The sequence below is a fragment of the Myodes glareolus genome, chromosome 6, assembly GCF_982192425.1.
Source record: "Myodes glareolus chromosome 6, mMyoGla1.1, whole genome shotgun sequence".
Lineage (NCBI taxonomy): Eukaryota > Metazoa > Chordata > Mammalia > Rodentia > Cricetidae > Myodes > Myodes glareolus.
Window position 1 is genome coordinate 13,780,843 of NC_142031.1, and position 21,908 is coordinate 13,802,750.

Consider the following 21,908-nt stretch of genomic DNA (forward strand, 5'->3'; position numbering starts at 1 on the left):
TGAGTCTGAAGTTTCAAACGGTCTTAAAAATCAGAGACAGAGCCCCGCAAGTGAAATGTAAACATGAACGATGGCGAGTATTCTCACGGTGACTGGATGTCAGAAGCAAAGCAAGCCTGTGAGAGTATCAAGGGCAAATCTACCTTTTAGGGAGACTGGGAGTGTAGGTCTGGGAGCTCAAGCTGTTCCATCCACCACCAACTCTGTGCCCTCAAGGAAGCCACTAAATCTCTCTGTGCGTTAGTGAAATGAATGGTGATGATCAGTCCCCAGCCAAGGAGGAGGATTAGACTCCTAAAGGAATTCTCTATTTGCAGTGGTGACTGGAAAAGCCAGCTGAGCGGAGGAAAAAAAGAGAGGTACATATCATTAGAAGAAGTGGATTATGCTAATGGAGGGGAATATTTGAATGGAAATAATACGCCATGGAATTCAGCCAGTTATAGCAAACATTAAATTTAAGTACATATAGCAGCCAGGGGTGGGGTGGGGGCGGTGATCAGTGGGCAGTGTATGTAAGCATAAGGACTTGAGTTCGAATCCCCAGTACTCATATAGAAACAAGGACTGGTTGTGCCCACTCACCTGTAATCCTAGCATGATGCGGGGGTGGGGAGACTGAGGCAGGCAGACCTTGGGGTACTGGGCAGACAGTCCAGCAGAAGCAGCCCCTTCCAGGTCAGTGAGAGACTGTCTCAAAAGTAAATTGGAAGATCAGCAAGATGGTTCAGAGTATAAAGGTGCTTGGTGCCAAGTCTGAAGACCTGAGTTCAACGGAGGTTGTCCTCTGACCCTCACAATCACACACCTACACACATAAAATCAGTCAATAAATGCAATTAAAGAAGGTCAAGAATTGATTGAGGAAGACCTGACATCAACCTCTGACCTGCAACACACACATGCATGGGTAAGGACACTGGCAAAAAATAAATAAAATAAAATAAAATAAAATAAAATAAAAAATAATTTAAAAAAAGGCCGGGCAAACCCGAAATACACATCATTCAATTCTTGACAATTCTTGATGTGTAAGGAAATTCAAGCAGTATAGACAAAATTTAAATCCCCTTGGTCACATTTCTTTTTCCAGAGGTGGCTGCTGTCACCAGTGCGCAGTGTGTATGTATGTTTCTACAGAAGCCAAGGCAGTTTGCACACTGGGCAGCCTGTCACCTTCCTGTTCCTTGCTGGGCCTTGGGGCTTTGTGATCTTATCATAACATATTTTGTACGTATTTCAAAATAACTAAGCAGTACATGCCACGGTTTGATCATTCCGCAGATGGTTTCCTAAAAATGGGTTTCTTATCAATGCCCACAATGACCCAGTCAATAATGTACTTGCCATGTTAGAATGAGGACCCGAGTTGGACCCCCAGCACGTGATGGCACATGCTTAGAATCCTGACACTTAGGGGAGACAGAAACAGGCAGATATCTGGGGCTCATTGGCCAGCCAGCCTAGCCTACTTGATCCCAGGTCCTGGTGAGAGACCCTGCTTCATTCAAAACGCTGGTGGGCACTTGCTAGAAAGCAACACTGAGGTTGACCTCTCACTTTTATGTGCACATGTGCACAGGCACCTGCACATACAGGAGCACATACATACATACATACATACATACATACATACATACATATAAACATATGTAGCCCCACCCCAAAATGGGTTTTCTATAAACACTGACAACAGTGAAATTGGTATCACTGTGGCCTTCCACACTGACTATGTGACTACAGCCGCCTCAAGTCTTAGGGGATTCCCTGTGTTTGAATCCTGGGATGGCCCGCATGGCTGCAGTGTATATTGTAGGAGCAAAGGCTGGCTTCCTGCTGATAAACAGACAAAGACAGAGGGTCTGGAGAAAAGGTTGATAAGTTGATTAATTGCACAGAGGCAATCACACAGTGATTACCAACTAGCTTGTCTAACTTGTGTGTGTGCGCGTGTGTAAACATATGTACAGGTGTGTGTAGTGTGTGCAATCCCACAGCCTCCCTGCCCCATTCATTATTTGATTTGGCAAAACTTGCCAGTCGCCTTCACCACCAGTCTGCCTCTCTGTTTCTGTCTGTCTGGATCCTTTAAGAACAAGTTCAAGTCTCATGCACTGGAGAACAGACATCTCGGTTCCTATGAGAAGTGAACTCTGGTACACGTCTTGCTTTGAAAGAAAAATTCTATCAGTGTTCTGGTTGTATACACAAACGACATGTAGCAAGTGCAGAAGAAGAAATAATGATGGGATCGGAATGACTCTCACAGTCAAGAGATGTCATCTTCCCCTGGGCACATGCTGAGCTATGTGGAGCTGACTTGCCTCTGGCTCTGCTGCCTTCCAAGATCTCAAAGACATCTTGTTTGCAAGCAACATTCTAATAGGACACTTGCCACGTTAAAACAGGGTAGTGCAAGCCTATAATCCCAGTGGGAGGATTTATAGGAGACACTCTGTTTACCAACAGGAAGCCAGCCTTTGCTCCTACAATATACACTGCAGCCATGTGGGCCATCCCAGGATCCAAGCACAGGGAATCCCCTAAAACTTGAGGCGGCTGTAGTCACATAGTCAGTGTGGAAGGCTACAAGTGATACCAATTTCACTGTTGTCAGTGTTTATAGGGAACCCATCTTGGGGTGGGGCTACATATGTTTATATGTATGTATGTATGTATATATGTATGTATGTAGTGGGAGGCTGAGGGAGGAGAACTGAAGGGTTGAGGCCAGCCTGGGCTACATAGTGAGACCCTGACTCAAGAAGAAAACATGTTTAAGAAGTGTTTGGAGTTGGGAATGTGACTCGCATGCATGAAGTCTGGGGTTCAGGTCTCAGCATTGCATAAGCTGGGCATGGTAGTACATGTCTGTAATTTCAGTTCCTGAGAGCTGGAGGCAGGAGGATCAGAAGCTCAAGACCATTTTTGGCCACATAGGGAACTTAAGGCTAGTCTGGATTAGAGACCCTACCTTAGAAGCAAAAGATAAGAAAAAGAAGAAAAAGGGGAAGCTAGTTGGAGGGGGTTGTCACTTAGTAGTAGAGTAGAGCCCTTGCCTAGAATGTTGAAACCTTAGTTTCGATCTCCAATACCAAAAAGGAAAAGAAGACAATCAAGCATATTTCTCACTTAGAACTCCTCCCACTCTAGGGAGTTCTTTTTCACTTTTCCTGATAAATCTGTGCTTGGTCTGTAGAAATAAATAAAATATATAAATAAAAAACCAGAAAATAAGTGGTGAAAACCAGCCTGCCTGCATATTAGGGTTAAAAATCATCCTATGGTAAAGACAAACTAGGTTCATTCCTGTCTGTGATTAAACCTCTGTTTCTCAAGGACTGGGCTATGCCTCACCTGTAACCTTAACTACAAAAGGTACTGGGCTGCCTGTTCCGGGGAGCGGCTATGGCTATGTTTCAAAAAGCTGTAATGACCATCTTGCAAAACTACCTGTGTTCAAAAGGTTATTATGACTACTTTCTGTCATGACTACCCCTTTAGGATTACCTTGTTACGACCTCCTTGTGGTCATGTCTTTGTTTCAGAGGTTGTTGTGATCAACTTACTATGCTATGTCCTGCTGCTGTAAGCCTGCGTATTTCCCCCATTTGGAAACCCTTACTCCTGAGCTATAAAAACTCCATCTTCCTCATGTTCAGTGACGATCTCTTGAACCCCACCTTAGGGGGAAACAACCCACGTGTACACATTAAAAAAAAAAAAGCTTGCTTCAATTAATTGCTTGCTTCAGCTAATTTGGCCATGATTAGTTGGGTCGGTGGTCTTTCTCCTTGGATCTTTGAGATAAACACTAGAAAAGGAAGAAACTGACTGATCTTCCCTCTCCCGTGGGCATCTGAACAGATGCTTCAGTTTCGTTCAGATGTATTTTGTGAGCGCAGACCAAATGCCTAGAATAGCCATCCATAGGAAACGGAACGGCAAAGGCATCCAACCCACCTTTCCTGAGCAGTAGTCTGTGGAAGGGGTGGGTCTTGACGTGTGGGCCTGAGGCTGTTGAGGATCTCTTGGGTCTTGACCAGGGTTGTAATAAAGATGGTCTTGCAGCTGGAGAGATGGCTGCTCTTCCAGAGGACCTGGGTTAGATTCCCAGCACCCACATCGCAGCTCACAACTGTAACTCAGTTCCAGGGGACCGGCTCCCTCTTCTTGCCTCTGCAGGCACCGCGCAAGTATGTGGTGCACAGACATACATGCAGACAAAACACCCATGCAAATGATGATGAGAAAGAAGACTGAGAACAAGTACCTCCTCTTCCCTGCAAGACAACCTTTGATGTTAAAACACAGAATCAAGTTATATTCTGGGCATACAAGGAGAAAGAGGACAGAGGTGAGGGTCATGATTGTCATTCCATAGTGGTGGGGGTTCCATCCTAACAGAGGGCAACAGTGACATAACCGAAGGCACACATCCTTCCCCCAGCCTTTCTGAGAGAGAAGCTGGCTCTGCGGACACGGTGATGGCTAGGCGTTAGGGCAAGAGGACTTTCTGGAAGGAAAAGGGCTGATGTTCATTCTGGGCTTCTCTTTTCTGGGCTATAGCCATGGACTCTAGGGATTGGATAAAAGTACATTTTTCCATAATTGGGACTAAACCTGGCAGAGAAGATTCTAGAACTATGCCTTCCAATATAGTCACTTGTAGCCAGTGAGCACTTAAGTGTTGTGTCTTTGTTCATTGATGCATTATTTATTTATTTATTTATTTTTATTCAAGATAGGTGCTCGCTGTCTAGCCCTGGTTGGTCTGGAACTAATCTGCGACACAGACTAGGCTGGCCTTGAACTCACAAGATCTGCCTGCCTCTGCCTCCCAAGTGCTGGGATTAAAGGCATAAACCACTACTACCCAGCCAAATCTTTATTATTATTATTATTATTATTACTGCGTATGTAGACTCAGGTGCCACAGCATGTATGTGGCGGTCAGAGGACAACTTTGTATAGCAAGTTCCTTCCTTCCATCTTTACGGTAGTTTCAGAGACAAAATTCAGGTTGCCAGACTTTCAGTAAGCACCTTTACCTGGTGAGCTATCTCACTGGTCTCACTTTGCTCTTTTTAAATGTGAATGTATTATAATATATTATAATATAATTTATTTACGCGTACATGTATGCATGTAGGTGCCTACAGAGGCCAAAAGTGGCAGTAAGCCACCTTATGTGGGGGCTAAGAACCGAACCCGGGTCTTCTGGAAGAGTAGCATGTGCTTTTAACTACTGAGCCATCTTTCCAGCCACCCCCTCCCCCACTCTGTTCTTAATAAGCAGATACAACCTTCTTCAGATATTTCTGTGGGCTGCTGGTGGCTTTGCTCGTCAAGTACCAAAGGTATCAGAGTTAGTGCCCTGTGGGTCAGATGCAGAGGGACTTGGGCTCCATGGGGGTCAGCTTCTAGGGGCAGGGGAAGGGTACTGGGATGAACTAGCCCCTGAAATTACATCCTTGCTTGCTTCTTCCCTTCCAATGCTGTTCCCCCAGTTCCTGGACCCGTTTCTTCTGGAGGTATCTTCCTATCAAATTGTTGGCTCCCAAATGTTCGTCTTACACCTGCATCTTTAAACTCACCTTTAAAACAAGAATATATTACTGTGGATATTGGTCATGACCTTGGGTAGTGGCCCTGTAACTCACAGACCTGGACAGAGGGGCCGCCTGTGATCCGGCTCACTTATGACCATGCCTAGGAAGTCGAAAAGCACACACACCCAGAGTCATGGATGGATCATTTTATTGCTCTTTATTTTGGCTCCTTCCCAAACACTTTGCAGCCTCCATCTTGGCTTCTTTTCCAGGAAGTTGAAACTGCCTGGTTCTTGCCATCTTCATGCCAGCCCTCTGCCCCCCACAGAATATTTCAAAATCAACCCTGAAACAGGAACTGGTACAGCCCAGAGGCATCTAGGCCTATGTTAAAGTGGGGGTGGGGAAGAGCAAGGGGTCCACAAGGGAGCATCACACTGGGGGGAGTCACACGGGGGGAGTCACACCGGGTAGGGGAGTCACACGGGGGGAGTCACACCAGGTTGGTAAGTCCACGAGTTCCAGAAAGTTCTGAAACAGCCATCGCTGCCAGGGAGAATCATAGCACAATCTACAAAGACAAGCTGCCTCCGTGAGGGAGGTACTCACTTCCCCTTACTATAGATAAAATAAAAGCCACAAAGCCTTCTAACTGAACACCACACATGACAAACCCCACATCCCCAGATCAACTCCCTCAGAGGGGCATGTGCTTTCCCGCTCTGGGGCTGGAGAGATCTGGGGCTTTACCCTCAAGGGCAGGGACCGACCCCAGGGGTCAGAGGACTACAGCTTTGGCGGCTCTGGGGCCTGCGGACCTGACATGGTGCTGTGGGCCCAGCTGGACGGAAAGGGGGCTCTGTTTACAGAAGACACCCTTATTTCTTCAAGGCAGTGACTGGTGTCCTTCTTCAATACACGGGGAAGCGTTTCTAAAGAGCACACCACAGCAAGGGCAAAGGGTTTAAATATGGATTTTGCCTGAAGGGGACACGCCAAGTCTATAGTTAGTTTGTGCGGTTGGAACCCAAGTCTGTGCCTGATGCTCAGTAGCATGCAACCTATGTTGATTGTATAGCTGAGGAAATAATCCAAGGTAAAAATCCTGTTCCCCTAAAAACACAAGACGGTAACCCTTTCTTCGGTTATGAAATGGGGCTGTTTAACCCTTCAAAGTAGAATTGATATTTCTTATATTCCTGGTCCTAAAGGACCCTCTTTATTTAAATAATTCTATTTTTCATTTTTAAAATATTATTTATTTTACTCGTATGTGTGTGTGCCTGAGTGTGCAGAAGTGCACGGAGGTCAGAAGAGAGCATTAGATCCCCTGGAACCAGAGTTAAGAGGTGGTTGAGAGGCACCATTGTGGGTGCTGGGAACTGAACCCAGGTCCTCTGCAAGAGCAGCAAGTACTCCTAACCACTGGGCCATCTCTCTAGACCCTAAAAATCTTATTTTTATTTATGTATATGAGTATGTGTACAGGCGTGCAGTGCCCCTCAGGGGCCAGAAAGGCTACTGTGTCCATTGGATCTGGAGTTACAGACAGTTATGAGTGCTGGGAACCGAACGTGGGTCCTTTTCAAGACCTCTCCAGCTCCTGGGGCTTTTCTAATTGAAGCAGAAGGGATACATTTGCCTGTGTCTGGATGGAAGGACTTTGGAAAGTGTGCTGGGGAATTCTACCTCCAGAGCAGTAGATGGCCGAGAACCCACAGCTGAGGCTGGAGCCCCACCTGCATCCTTGGACATTGTGGCCAACCTTCGAGAGGAGGGATAGGTTATTTCTTAGGCTCTGGGGAGGCCCACATCTGGCTGGTGGTGAAGAAACTATGGAGCTGTCGGGAGGAGACAGTGTCCAGAGTAGGCAGAATGGTGGGAAGAGGGGCCCATGGACTAGTCAGAGAACTGAGGACCAGGGGAGGGCATCTTTACATACTGAACTTTGGACCACGGATGCTGGTCTGGGGAGAGAGCCCCCCCTCCCAAATTTGGGCAGCCTGTATCCACAGCGAGTGAAGAACTCTCTTCGGCTAAGACTTATTTCCAGAAGATTCTAAGCAGAACGATTGGACCCTCAGGCAGCGGGGACTCTGTGTGTGCAGGAAGACAGGAGACGTAAGGAATGAGTGGTTGGAGGGAGCCACCACGAGGCCCCGAGGGAGGCGAACGTGAAGTGGTGATGCCATTCAAGGTATACCAGGACCCTGGTCCCGTCCTTGGGGTCTACCTTGAACATAAGAGCAGGTGCTGGGAGAGCCAATCACCCCAGAGCCTCCTTTCTCTCTCCCTTCATTCTGATCTAGAATAGAGGCTGAGGATTCTTGAGGAACTGTCTGACTACACAAAATCTGAAATCTGGTTTTCCCTGCCAGAGCTCTGCACACCAGCCATGTGTCCAGCAATTTTCAAGGGGGATGGTGGGCTTACTGGGGGTAACTCCAGTGGACACGGAGGCCCTTTCCAGGGACAGTAAGGCACAAATACCCCCAATCCCACCCACTTCTTGAAAGGGAAGGACTTGGGGGCACAGGAAGGACCTGGAGATTACAGGGGAGGAGGGTAGGCCAGGGCCCCTGCCAGTCAGGGCACCATGTGCCACCACTTAAAGGTGAAGGGCTTCCTGCGGACGTTGGTGCCACAGTGCACCTCCCCCAGGAACTTGTGGTAGGCAGAGATGTCGTCAATGAAAGTGCAGGCAAGGCCCAGGGGCTCCAGCAAGCTTCGAACATGTGTCTCTAAGCAGCATTCCTCCTCCACCTGAGGCCCGAAAGGTTTGGGGATGCCCAGTTCCTTGTCCAGCACGATCATGTTCACCTGGGAGGGAGGGAGTGTTTAGGGAGCAACCACTGTTTGCCTGCAGGGGTCAAGACTGCAGATACCTGTTACTGTCCTATGTAGGAGGTGTTATCAGGATCCTCCTTTAGAAGTGGGAAACTGAGGCCCAGATTGAGCTAAGCCTCGTTTGTGCTGTGACCTTCTGCAAAGAACTTGCCTATCTGTTAAAGGGTCTGGGGACACTTAGTGAGAAAGCAAGGTTAAGCCTACCACCCCTAGCAGGGAAGGGAGGGCCTCAGAGAGGACAAGTGGCAGAGGTGGGATCACACAGCAACTCAACTGGGTCTTTCTGGACTGGCTGTGTCCGACTGGGCTGGGTGTAGCATGAGGGGCTGGGGCTGGAGGGTCTCACCATGTTAGGGAAGAAAGCCCTGGCCTGGCGGTCTTCATCCATCTTGAACAGAGCCGGCAGGTCAATGATGTCCCTCTCAGTCAGTGCCAGCTCCTTCTTGAGGATGTCACGGTTCCAATCCAGGCAGCGCTGGGAGAGAGGGAAGGACATACCTGTCACTCTGCCTGCATTCCAGAGAGATTCCTGCTTAGCTGGTGTCCCTGTTACCTCTCCAGAGTCTCTCCATCAGAGCAAAGGGACAGTAGTTTTTATTTATTTTTGTTTATCTGTTGTTGTTGGTGGTGTTGGTGGTGTTGGTGTGTGTGTGTGTACACGTGCACACGCGTGCATGTGAATGATATGGTCTCTCTATGTAGCCCGGCTGGGCTCTCCTGAAACTCTCTTTGTAGATCAGGCTGCCCTTGAACTTACAGAGACCCGACTGCCTCTTCTGGCACTTGAATTGAAGGCGTGCACCATTATGCCCACCCTGATGGTTCATTTTTGAAAATGACTTTGAGGCCCAGATATCAATGAACAGAAAATGCTAGAGACTCCTGCTAATGGCTGCTAACCTAGCTACCCCCAAAGGCTCTATTAGCTTAGACCCCCACAACTTAAACTTTACAGTAGAAAATTGCTAGCACCTGAGCTTGCCTAACAACTGGCAGACATGACAGTCATGCACCTGACAAACCGTAAAATAAACAGAGACTGAAGTCAGCCCAGTCCTTGCTGAAAACACAAACTTAAGTGGCAGAGACTCAGATGACCCCGTAAGGTTGTGCCCCCTGATTACTGGGCTAATGAGGAAAGTGTGTGGGGGTGGTGCTGGCCTCAGGGTTTAAACACTTTCTCTGCTGTCTATCACTACACCTGCCGCCTGGGCTTCTGGCCTTGGCAAAGCTGTGAGGTAAACTGCCTGGCTCCTGTTAGCCTGCGGCTCCAGGGCTCTTGTTACAGAGTGTGGGGCTGTGTATGCCTCTGTTTCTCACAGGGGTCATGGAGGGATAATCAGAGGTTGGGACCCAAGTAGCCAGGGAGGCATTGGCTCCACTTCAGCGGGTCCTGTGTAGCTCCCCTGGGACTCCGCTGTCCTGCCATGCGTCCTGCAGAGTGTGGCCGGGTTGTGCCAGATTTTCTGACCTTCAGGGCCCTTGCCACTTCCTCTCACCCCAGCAATAAGGCCAGGGGTGAACAGTGACTCAGGACTAAGCAAACGGGTGCTCGGAAACACCCTGTCCACAGTGATCAGTTCAGGTTGACCCACGGCAGACTGAGATCAAGCTCTTGTTCAAATGCCGTGGGGCAGCTAAGTTTTTATGGATGGCATGCGGTATTTATACGAGGCTTTCAACTTCTACAGCCATGAGGGCACCTGCACATACTGACGAACACGGAGCTAGAAAAGTCGGGAGCCCTGATCAGCCTGTCTGTGCCTGAGATCCACACAACAGCAGGATTTTGTGCTGGAATAAACCTTAAACAAACCCTGCCTGACACTGACCAAGGCCCTGTGTTGAAACTCCAGCCCCTTCTCCTCACTGCCATTGCCCAATTCAGTTGCCCACTGTGACCTACATCCTGATAACAAGGGCGAGACAGAGTCTAAATAGAAAACCGCCTTGTCTGGGTTTGCATGTGGTCTCAGAAGCTGCACTAACTCCCCACTCCCCAAACTTCCTATATAAACCCCAAGCATCCCCTTTGGCAGACACCCCTTTCCCTGTTGTGAATAAACAGTCCAGGCTGTGGAGGCCCGTTCTAGTCTATCTTCTGTCTCTTTAACTGCCTCAGAAATCTAACGTCTTGGTGCTCTTCTTTTGTTTGTTTTTTTCAAGGCAGGGCTACTCTGTGTGGTGGCCTTGGCATCCTGGAACTTGCTCGGTAGACCAGCCTAGCCTTGAACTCACAGAGATCCACCCACCTCTGGTTTACGGGTTGTCGTTGTCATAACTCAGTTTAAGCAGCGCAGCACTAGGGATTGAATCCAAGGCTTTCCGTGCAAGGCAAGTAAGCACTCTACCAACAGAGCTATGTCTCCCGCCCTGGGTATTATTTCTTTTTCTTTTTCTAAAGATTTATTTATTATGTATACAGCATTCTGCCTGCATGTGCACCTGCACACTAGAAGAGAGCACCAGATTTTATCATAGATGGTTGTGAGTCACCACATGGTTGCTGGGAATTGAACTCAGGACCTCTGGAAGAGCAGCCAGTGCTCTTATCCTCTGAGCCATCTCTCCAGCCCCCCACCCCGGGTATTATTTCTGGTACAACTTTAAGACTCAGGCACTCAGAGTGTGGTGCCTGGATCCAACCCTTCAGGGGTGGATCCAACCCTTCAGGGGTGTGAGCTCCTGAAGCTCCAAAGTGAGGGGTGCACTCTGGCCAGCACTGCCCTGGACGGCAAGTCTGAAGTATTAGTGAGTTTTAAGGGGGGGGGGTAGAGGGGTCTCCTGTGAACACTTTTCTAATAGAACACTGTGGCTCTGAACTTGTCCCCTTAATGGTTCATTTTCAAAAGCAACCAGAGGCCCAGCTACAAATGAACAGAAAATGCTAGACTCCTGTTAATGCCTGCTTGCCTCACTAACCCCCAAAGCTCTATTAGCCCAGCCCCCCAAGCTTAAACTTTACAGTTGAAAACTGCTAGCAGTCAAGCTTTGCTGACAACTGGCAGGCATGGCAGTCATGTTCCTGACAAACTCTAAAAGGAACAGGGTGTAAGACTGAGACTGAAATCAGCTTAGCCCATGCTGCTTTTCCAAGTTTCCCAAGTCAGCGCCTTGAGGCCTCTGCCTCTGTCAGCAAGGTGGAGGAAGAGTACAGCAAGCAAATCCATCAGTGCTTGTGGAGGTCCCTCTGAGCCCGGAGCCCCAAGCCCTGGACCTTTCTCCATCAAATCAGCACGCCCCCTAACCCACGCACGCACGCATGCGCACACTCACAGAGGCGGCCTTGTACATGGCCCCTCCAGCCCTGTTCTCGCACCTGGAAGTACTGGTTTTCTTGTGAGAGGCTCTCGTTGGACAGGATCTTGTTGATGGTGATGCGTTTGCCGCTCATGCCCCCCAGGCCTGTGGGGATCAGAGAATGATAGGAAATCTTAGCTGCCTGGCTGGGTGTTCCGTCTGAGCTACCTGTTGGCAGGGATGGGGTGGAGTGGTAATCTCCTACCCAGGGAAGCTCCATACAGTTCTTTCTCTACACCCATCATGTCCCTGAGCCAGGAAGCAGGTGTGGGTATCTTGTTCTCTCTGCAGGAGGAGCAGACACCTAGGTGCCCCATTAGACTGTTAGCTGATCCAATACCCTATCCTGGAGAGAGCCTGCCTTTGAGCTCCACAGCCCAGAGGCTTCAGGATACCCATGTGCCTGCGATCTGTTCTTTGGTCCCGCTGCTAAGGATGGAACCCAGGACCTCATACACACGAGATAAGCATTCTGCCATAGAACCACATCTCCCTGCCAAGAAAGCATTGTTTTGAAAGTTTAATGTGAATTAACTTAGCTGCGACCCCACTGTGTACCTGTGAGGTAGCTACTATTGTTAAAGGTGAGGAAACTGAGGCATAGAGGTCCATGATTCTTGAAAGTTCCACCCACACTACAAGTGGCCACATGGCTGCAGGACTGTGAGCTATATATATTGGCTTTTCGAGATAGGGTTTCTCTGTGTAGCCCTGGCTGACCTGGAACTCGCTCTCTGGACCAGGCCTTGAACTCAGAGAGATCCTGCCTCTGCCTCTGGAGCGCTGGGGTTATAAAGGTGTGCACCACCACTGCCTCATATATTTGATTAAAAATTTTCCCTTTTAAATTTTTTATAGGGTCTCTCTATGTAGTGTGGGTTAGCCTTGAACCCACAATCTTCTGCCTCAGCCTCCCAAGCGCCAAGACCTATTATGTTTGATTTTTGTTTGATCTAGGAAGAGCCTGGCAGCTCTTTGCACATCCCAGACTTGTGGCACTACAGCATCAGAGAGATCAGGGCTATGGGACCAAACCTCCTGCCTGGCAACCTAGGAAAACCTCGCCATCAGGTCGCTAGCACAAAAGAATGGCAGTCTCAAGTGGGTCTGTCCTTGACACTGACAACACTCAGTCGTACTTCTTGGACAAGGAGGACAGTAGCATAAGCATTAACCAGTGGACTTTGAGTGTCAGATACTAGCTCAAGATGTGGCAAAAAGTAATTTAAGAAAAAAAAAATGCTGAACGGGCCAGAAACAGTAGAAGTTATTGTTCAATGAGGTAATATGCTGAGTTCTAAGCAGTGAGAATGACGAACAAGCTGCGCCTATTTTAGCGCAGTAAGAGCGTGCAAAGCTGTTGTGGCTCTCTCAGGTTCTCTTGAACCCTGTTGGTTGATGGGATCCTCTTTCTCATGATTAATTCAAGGGCAAAGCTCATCTCCAGGTCTGCCCTACTTCGGAGGGAGATGGAGTCTCATTCCAGGCCCTGCAGGCCCTGCTAGCTGGAACCTCCAGCCTCAGCACTGCGTCTCTCCCCCTCTTTACATTTCTGGGAGGTAGGGGTGGAGCAGAAGGGGATGTGGCTTAGCAGCAGAGTTCATGACCACCAGGGAGATCTTGGCTTCCATCCCACTGGTTTGAAAACACAAGCTCATGGATGCAGCTAACATGGCAGTCTGGAGTCCTTTAGGCCCTCTCTACGTTTGGTACCCTTTTCAAGTACTAGTTCTGAAGACATACTTTACCCTTCTTCTTTTTGGATGTCCTGGAAGTAAGGACCCTTCTGTCCCCATCCCTGGAATGCTTGGATTACAGGTGAGCACCACCACACTTGGGTTATGTAGGTGCTGGGGCTTGAACCCAGGTCTTTGTGCATGCTGGGCAAGCACTCTACTACCTCTGCATCCCTAGCCGTGTATGAATTTTGGTTTGGTGGTAGAGCTCGCTGTTCAGAGACAAGGTCCTCTTGAGGGCTTTCTGGGCTTCCAGCTAAGGGCCTGTGACCACTCACTGTGGCAGTTTGAATGTAACTGGTCCCCATAATCTCAGAGGGAGTGGCACTATTAGGAGGTGTGGTTTTGTTGAAGTGGGTATGACCTGTTGGCAAAAGTGTGTCACTGTGGGGGCGGGCTTTGAGGTTTCCTATGCTCAAGATACTGCCCAATGTATCAGTCAACTTCCTGTTACATGCAAGATGTAGGACTCTCAGCTACTCTCCAGCACCATGTCTGTCTGCATGCACCATACTCCCTGCCATAATGATAATGGACTGAACTTCTGAAACTGTAAGCCAGCCCTCTCAATTAAATGTCTTCATTTATGAAAGTTGTTATGGTCATGGTGTCTCTTCACAGCAACAAAAAACCCAAACTAAGACACTCACCCTTGAACATAACGGCCTCCCCATGGCCTTCCTTCTGCTTTTCTCGGAAGAGCTGGTAGCAGGCTGAGGTACTGGCCATGAGCAGCCGAAACTCCTGCAAGAGATGACCCAGTGGGTGATACTGTCAGGGAGGGAAGGTGGCCAGGATGCGCGAGGGCCACGATAGGCCCTGGCTGCGAAGCACTGCATGCCTCCTTGCTGGGTGTCACTGGCTTCCTGGGAAGGTCTGTCTCTCTCAGGACTGTGTCTCACTTTTCTTCCATCCTGGACAACAACATCAGGTCAAAGTATAGACCCCAAAGTGACTGAGATGGCAGGAAAGGACATCTCCAGAGGGCTAGGAGCTCGCAGAGAACCCAGAGGCACACAGAGGCAGACAATCCTTTCATTTCAATAAAGAGCAAACTTGCCCAGAGCCTTTGGCCCAACCCCGCTCCCTAGGGTGTTCTGACCAATGAGCCTTTATCGAGGTGTGCCTGCTGAGCACGTGAATGGCTAGTCCAAATGGAGACAGGCCTAAGAGTAGACTAGGAAGATCTGGCTTGAAAAAAAAAGATAGAAAATAATAATTTTTGCATGGGGCTGGCATGGTTGCCAAAGTGCTTGCCCCACGAGTATGAAGACCTGAGTTTGGGCCCCCAGGATTCGTTACGGGGAAAGAAAGCCAGGCATCATAGTACAATCTCAGCGCGGGGTGGGGTGTGGGGTACTGGGAGGTGTGGTGGTTTGAAGAAGAATCAGCCCTCAGAGGGGGCACAGGAGCATGACTGTCTCTTTACGGGTGGCCTCCGGTGTATGTGCTTGGAGTGAATCTAAGGGGAAATATCCCCTGCCTCAATGCACTCTAGTCTTGGGGACCAGCTCACCTTCTTGCCTGGGATGGGGACGAAGGTCATAAACTCGTCTACGTGGCCAACAGTCAGCCAATCAGAGTAGAGCTCCACGGGCGCCTGCACCTGCTGGGCCTGCAGAAAGTCACGCACCACCTTGGTCATCCTCCGGCCTCCAGACCTAGGGCAGGGTTGAAAGAGAGGAGTCTTTTTGCAGGTTATCCCTGTGCCCCTGCACCAGAGCACCCCCAGGATGAGACAGACATTCAGCATGTGAAACCCAGGTGCGATCTGGGTGTGCACAGGTGGGAGCCTGAGCTGAGACCCTGGTGCAGGCACAAGGTACTGGAGTCCCAGGCGGGAAGATGGTGCGCTGGCCACAGTCAAACCTGTGCAGAGGGCTGAGAGCTCAGCCTTTGCCCTGGGGTTTGCCAGTGAGCAGCTGAGGTCGGCTCCCGGAACTGACATGTCTATGACTTTCACCGTCTCCTCTGAGGCAGGGCAAGGGCTGGGCACTCCACTGAGGCGCAGGAAGTAGCTGCTGAGCGGATGAGTGACCTCTGAGTTAGGGCAGGGTGGGCTAATGGTCACTATCCATGTCCCCGTAGACAGTAGAAAATTCTAGGTGGGCCAGGAGACTTGATACTCAGATCCTGGGTGACCTCAGGTTTCAGGCAACTCTTGAGAAGTGAGGACCCAGCCTGCTTACTTTCTCCCAGCAACTGTTTGGATCAGGGTAGAATCGGCCTTTTCATTGACTGGGCAGAGAGTACGGTTATCATGGACAGCCAAAGGAGCTAGGGACTCACGCCTGTGAGGCGGGGCCATACCTTACTCTATTTATTTACAGGGAGCCCCCACTGTCCTCTGCCAGGGTGCCTTCGCAAGGTTCCCACGCCCCTTCCCCTCCTGGCCTACATCTCACTACACACCCTCCCATTTATGGAAGAGGATTACTGGGTTACATATTAGATCTTAATTTATACTTAGGTGTAAAGGCTAATGTGGCTTTCTATGAGTGTCTATTGATTTGCAGCGCATCACGACAGGGGCTATTCCCCCCTTAGATTCACTCCAGGTACATCCACCCCAGACCACCCCTAAAGAGACAGCCATGCTCCTGTGCCTGCCACCCCCAGGCCCGCCCTGGCTTATCTTACAGAGGGAAACTGCTCCCGATGAGGATCCGGCCAAGAGGGTACGCCTTGCCATTCACTGTCACTGGGGGACTGACCTCCAGATTCCCAAAGGAGTCGAGGCTGGTGACTTTCTCAAAGAGGGGCTCCCGGGTCACATAGCCGAAATCCGGGCCCTGGGCACAGAGAGGGTATACATCTGCCTTTAGCCTCCTGCAGCCAGGAGCCCTCTTCCCCAGCAGCCATTCTGTGGTGACAGCTGGTGACGTCCGCCCATAGCCCCAGAGCTCTGGATTCTCCGCCTCAAGGATGGCTGCTACCCGAGGCTAGCTTATCGCTATTAGGGAGTCTGTGAGAGGTCTGACACGGAGAGAGAGTAAGTGTGGGTGCCATGTGAGGGTATGCACCCCATCTCTGCCTGGGCCATGGCCCCTAGGCACAGGCACACAATGTGATATCAAGATCTGGCCTCACAGATTCTGGTGACCTTCCTGGCCATCTCAGACTCTCCCTGGCCCTGGGTTTCCCTTTTGGTGAGAAGCATCTTCAACCAGGAGGCCCCAGGCAAGGTGGTGAACTGATCAGCCCCAAGGCTTTTCTAGACCTGCCCAGAAAGAGAATCACGCAGCCTGTCCCACTGCAAATGCCTTCCGGCATCTCCTCCCCCATCCCCCAAGGCACTCAGGGTCACATGACTTGCTCTGGCCAATGCAATATGAGCAAGATAGGAGACTGGTAAGTCCACTATCCCTTCTTCCTACAGCAGGGGAATGGCAGTTCTCAGCCTGGCTATAGCTCTAGAATGAGGGCAAAGAGACACAGCCAGGCTTCAGTTTAGGCGGTGAGCAGCAGGAGGGACTGGTTACTGTCGGTTACTAGGTTTGGGGGTTGGTTTGTCAATGCAGTCTTACCTAGTGATGGCTGACTGATAGTCACTCCTACCCAACATGGGATATATATACACATATATGTATATATACATATACATATATATATATATATTCTATTCATTCTTTTTTGATTAAAAATGTAGTGATCTTCTTTGGGAATTTGTATTAGAGCAGGGGTAACTTGTGTGACCCAAAAAATCAAACCAACCAACAAAAAGACCCTGTGTGGTAGGCAGATAAGGCTTACGCTGACTGCCTCAGCTGAGAGATTCAAGGGACAGACATGCCCAGTGGGGTGGATGGCAGCAGCTTAGCGCTTTCTCGCCTGGGGGCCCTTGTTGGCCATGTGTGAGCTGGCCACAGGTGCAGCTGGGGCTTTACAGCATCACACAGGCCGGCAGGCACGTAGCACAAAGCCGGGCCTGGCCCAGCCTCTGGGAACAATGCAATCGGGCCTTGGCACCAGGCCAGGCTGGAGCCCTGTAGACAGCTGGAGCCCAGGGGAAGAGAAAGGACAGGGCTGGACGCTTGGTTCTTGTTCCTGCTGCCTGTGGTAGCTCAAGGGTGGTCAATTTGATGACCCTCTTCCCTAGTGTCAGGGAAAATGAACAGTACCCACATGTAGGGCCTCTGAGGGCAGCCTCCAGACCACAATAGCCACTGACAAGGCCTAGTGATGATGCCTTGATTGAGTAACAATCCTGGGCGAAATCCCCCGTCTTCTAGAAGCACACACTGAGGTTCATGTAAGTTCAAAGCCCGTCTGAGGCCCCCTCTTTGATAGGGGGTGCTGTTCAAGGTCAGGTTTCTCCCTCATCCAGAGTGGGGATCACATGCTGCTTCTGCCACCTCTCCAGAGGGGACTTGGGCAGGGGCACGTCTGAATGACCTGACATCTATAGCAAGATCTGTCCTTCATGTGACCGTGGGAAGGCCAGATCTGCTGGTGTCTCTGTAATGTGCCCCACATGGGTTTCTGGCTCCGTGTGAAGGGCAAAGATGCAGAGAGGCAAATTTCAGTCCTCCACATGGCTCGAAGCCACAAAGTAGGGGTGACAATGGCCTCCGGGATGGGGAGGAGTCACTGAGATTCACATCCACAAAGTCCTGATGAGCGGTGACATCTGTAGGCTTCTGTTTTGCCTCCTTGAGACCTTCATAACTACAAGTTGGAAGGTTGGGGCAGCGGCAGGGGTCAAGACCTCCGGGCCTGGGCCTTGCTCTGCCTCCCATGGTTCTCATTTCCCACAAGTCAACTCTCCCAGTTTAGAGACTGCATTGGACCTCAGGGCCTATGGGCCCATCTTGCAGATAAGAAAACAGAGGCTCTGCATGGAAGACTACAGTTATTTTGGGGTGCCCCATATTTCTTAACTATGTTGTCCTCTAAGAGTCCCCACTGTCACCCCCCCCCAGGTGGCCCCCAGCATCTTACCAGGAGCTGCTTAATGGGGAAGTCCTTCAGGTTTCCATCTCGAGGGGAGTCTAGCACCACCGGGAAGCCTTTGTGGGGTGCCTCAATGTAGCCAAACTCAATTTCATCCTGTGGAGGAGAACAAGGAGGGCGTTCAGCTGTAGTGGTACCCAGGGGTGTCCGGAGCAGGATGGATGGGGCAGTAATCCCAGCTGGATGTGGGGGCAGAAGAGCAGGCTAGAGAATATGAGGTCAGCCTGGGCTACATATTGAGATCCTCATTTAAAAAACTCAAGCACAAGGGGCTGGGGATATAACCCAGATGGTAGAGTGCTGGCTACGTATATCACCAAGTCCTGGGTTCGAGCCCCAGGGATACATACACTGAGCAGGGTGGCACATGCTTATGTAATCATGTAATCCTAGCACCTGGGAGGTGACTGGAGGAGGAGGATAAGAATTTCAAGGTCATTCTCTATGACACAGTGAGTTCAAGGCCAGCCAGGGATGTGGGAGACCTTGGTACAGAACCAACAAACATAAAAAACACAAGCAAACTAGGCGTGACCGTGTGCACCTGTAACCAGCACTCAGAAGGCAGAGGCCAGGAGCTTGAGAGTATAAGGCCAGCCTGGGCTACAAAGTGAGAACCTGACCCCAAAATCCAAACAAAAGCAGAGCCAGTGGGATGGCTCAGCAGGTAAAGGAACTTCCTGACAAACCTGACGACCTGAGTTTGATTCCCAGGACTCACATGATAGAAGGAGAGAGCCAACTGCTTCAAGCTGCCCCCTGACCTCCTCCATACGTGGGCTTTGGTGTGTGCACCACCCCAATAAATCAACACAATAAGAAGATCTAACACAAAATGAACACAAAAGAGCTTGGCTTGGGAAGTGTGTCTCATCCACAGTCTGCCTCTGGCCCCAACTCTCCTGGTAAGAAGCAAATGATGGCAGGGGCATCTTTCCACAGACTGCCTCTGCCCATAGCAAAAGGCACACAATGATCTCTTAGTGATACTGACCTCATTTAAGAAAACATAAATCGCTATATCTTAAATATTTTTCCTTCCAAGAAACAGCTCAAGAGTATTCTGTGTCTTCAGTCACAGGCTGACCTTATTCTTTTAAACTGCCGGAGTTCTCCCCGTGAGGTCATCACCAGCCCCCAAGGATGGATACAGATTATTTAAGTCTAGGCTGCCACTAGAAGCCACACTTGTTCTCCCAAGTCTCTATGCACACGAGCAGACAGCGGAATCCACACACACATAGGTAGCTGGGTACCAGGGTGTTCACAGCAAGCCTCTTTGGGCCAGAGTCTTTGCTGCATCCTTCCCCTTGGCCCAGCCAGGCCCCTCTCACCTGGATCCAGCGGTCTCCACGGTTCATATACTGAAAACAAACTTTCAGTTCGCAGTTGGTTTTCTCCACCAGGTTCTTCACCTCTTTCAGGAACAGGTAATTGTCCTTCATGCTGAGGAGTATAGGAAGAGGCCAAAAGGAAGAGTGGGGGGGTGTGGGGGACACACAAGTGCCACCCATCTTGGGTGGTGGCAGCTGCTGTCACTCTGGACTGAGTTGTGGTGATGAAGCCCCATCTGTGTCCATAGTTACTTTGTAAAGGTCACTGGGGCCGTAGGGCCACATAACCCCACCCGCTTACACAGTTTTTGTCAAAGTCACGCAGATAGATAAGACAAGGAAGGGACCTATGACCCCCCACATGCTCTCTGGTTCCCCAGAATTTAGAAAGTGCTGTGTCTGGGGTATGGGAAATCCTGGTATGAAGGGCATGCTGTGTCTGGGGTATGGGAAATCCTGGTATGAAGGGCATGCTGTGTCTGGGGTATGGGAAATCCTGGTATGAAGGGCATGGTGGGCAGAGGGCCCCGCTGGAGCTGTCAGTCATACACATGTGGATCCTTCTTCCCCTTCCTGCTCATCTTGATGTGACAACCAAGCACATAGTAGACACTTAGTAAAAACTAGACACACACAGTAAGGGCTCCGAGTGGGAAGAGGAGGGAGAAACATGGCCTTTGTGACATACAGCCGGAGCCAGGATAAGTGCATAAATGCAGAGGCATCATCTCAGCCCTCACAGCAAGCCTGTGGTTTGTGCATTTCAGGGAAACCGAGGCACAGAGAGACCTCATGAACTGCTGCAGGTTAAATAGCTGCTAAGCGGCAGAGACAGAATTGGATTTAAGTCAGTCGGACCCTGAAGCCCAGCTCTTGGCCACTCTGCCACACTGCCTTGTAGACCAGACCATGCCTGCCCCTTACCAGCACACAAACACTGTGACGGGAGGCAGGATGTTGGGGGTCATAATCCACGGTGCAATCCGGAACGTCACAGTGTCTGTGAAGATGGGTGTCAATGGGATGCCCTGGGTGTGGGAGAGAAGAGGAGCATCAGTGAGCCACATTGGGGTACCTGTGGTCCCCGCTTCCCTCTCGGTGGGTGAGACCAACGACAGTGCATTTACTGGGCACTTACTGTATGCTGAGAACGGTGCCAAGTATTGTTTCTATGTGCATGTACAGGTCTATGTTTCTCTCTCTCTCTCTCTCTCTCTCTCTGTGTGTGTGTGTGTGTGTGTGTGTGTGTGTGTGTGTGATGCCCATGATGGCTAGAAGAGGGCATCAGATTCCCCTAGAGCCAGAGTTACAAGCAGTTGTGAGCAGCTCAGTGCCAATCATGTGGTTGCTGGGGGAATGAAATTCACACTTCTGAAAGAGCAGCAAGTGCTCTTAATTGCCGAGCCATCTCTCCAGTTCCATATACCAAGTATTTTTGCCTGTACCAATTTATTCCCAGGGGAAAGAAGCTACTATAATTCTTACTTTTCAGATGGGGGAACTAGCACCTGTAGAGGCCTTGCACCTATCCTGCACGCACACTTTGCCCCATCATAGTTACCAGGTCTGGGCTAGGGGTATTGTTACACAGGGCACAGGGGAGGCATGTGGCTCTCACCTCAGCCATATACTCCAGCAGACTGACGTGGATGGAAACCAGGCCCGAGAAACTCTCGTCGGGGAAGCGGAGGCCTTCCACGAAGAACAGCAGCTCCGCGGAGCCACCCGTGTACTTCACCACGTGGAAGAGCTTCTGCCGGCCCAGGATGTGGATGTAGCGTTGGCCGAAGAAGGGGTCTGTAGGGGATGGACCCACGTTAGAACTCCCTCCCATCAGGAGGTCAGGGAGCTGAGGGGAACGGGCAGAGTGACTGGTCCTTTAGACACAGAGAGATGCGCCATGAGAAACGGCACATGATGGTGCACACTGGCCATTGTCATAGTCTGGGCACATTGTGTGCCAGCTGGCTTCCGGCTTCCTCATCTGGAAAACGAGCTGCCTGGGGAATGAGGGCAGATGGGATGGCATGGCTAGCATTGCAATAGGGAGGTGTTAGTTCCATTTTACAGAGGAGGAAACGAACTCAGAAAGCAGAGGTGGCTGGGCAGGACCAATAAGTCACATCTAATTCCAAATGCCAAGCTCCTATTCTTTTTGTATGAATGAAACACGAGTGTGCCATTTG

At 50.1% G+C, this 21,908-nt stretch overlaps 1 protein-coding gene across 1 annotated transcript in view; it reads right to left on the minus strand.

Moving 5' to 3' along the window:
- Window positions 1–5,743: 5,743 nt before the first annotated feature.
- Padi2 (peptidyl arginine deiminase 2) overlaps window positions 5,744–21,908 on the minus strand; it is a 43,230-nt gene continuing 27,065 nt past the window's right edge. Inside the window, exons 7-16 of the mRNA XM_087906951.1 lie at window positions 21,341–21,519; window positions 20,647–20,750; window positions 19,723–19,834; window positions 18,377–18,484; window positions 16,076–16,227; window positions 14,952–15,096; window positions 14,086–14,179; window positions 11,719–11,804; window positions 8,746–8,874; window positions 5,744–8,372 (exon numbers count right to left, since the gene is read on the minus strand). Coding sequence (XP_087763077.1) covers window positions 8,139–8,372; window positions 8,746–8,874; window positions 11,719–11,804; window positions 14,086–14,179; window positions 14,952–15,096; window positions 16,076–16,227; window positions 18,377–18,484; window positions 19,723–19,834; window positions 20,647–20,750; window positions 21,341–21,519 — 1,343 coding nt within the window. The 3' untranslated portion in view covers window positions 5,744–8,138. The remainder of the gene's footprint in view (window positions 8,373–8,745; window positions 8,875–11,718; window positions 11,805–14,085; window positions 14,180–14,951; window positions 15,097–16,075; window positions 16,228–18,376; window positions 18,485–19,722; window positions 19,835–20,646; window positions 20,751–21,340; window positions 21,520–21,908) is intronic.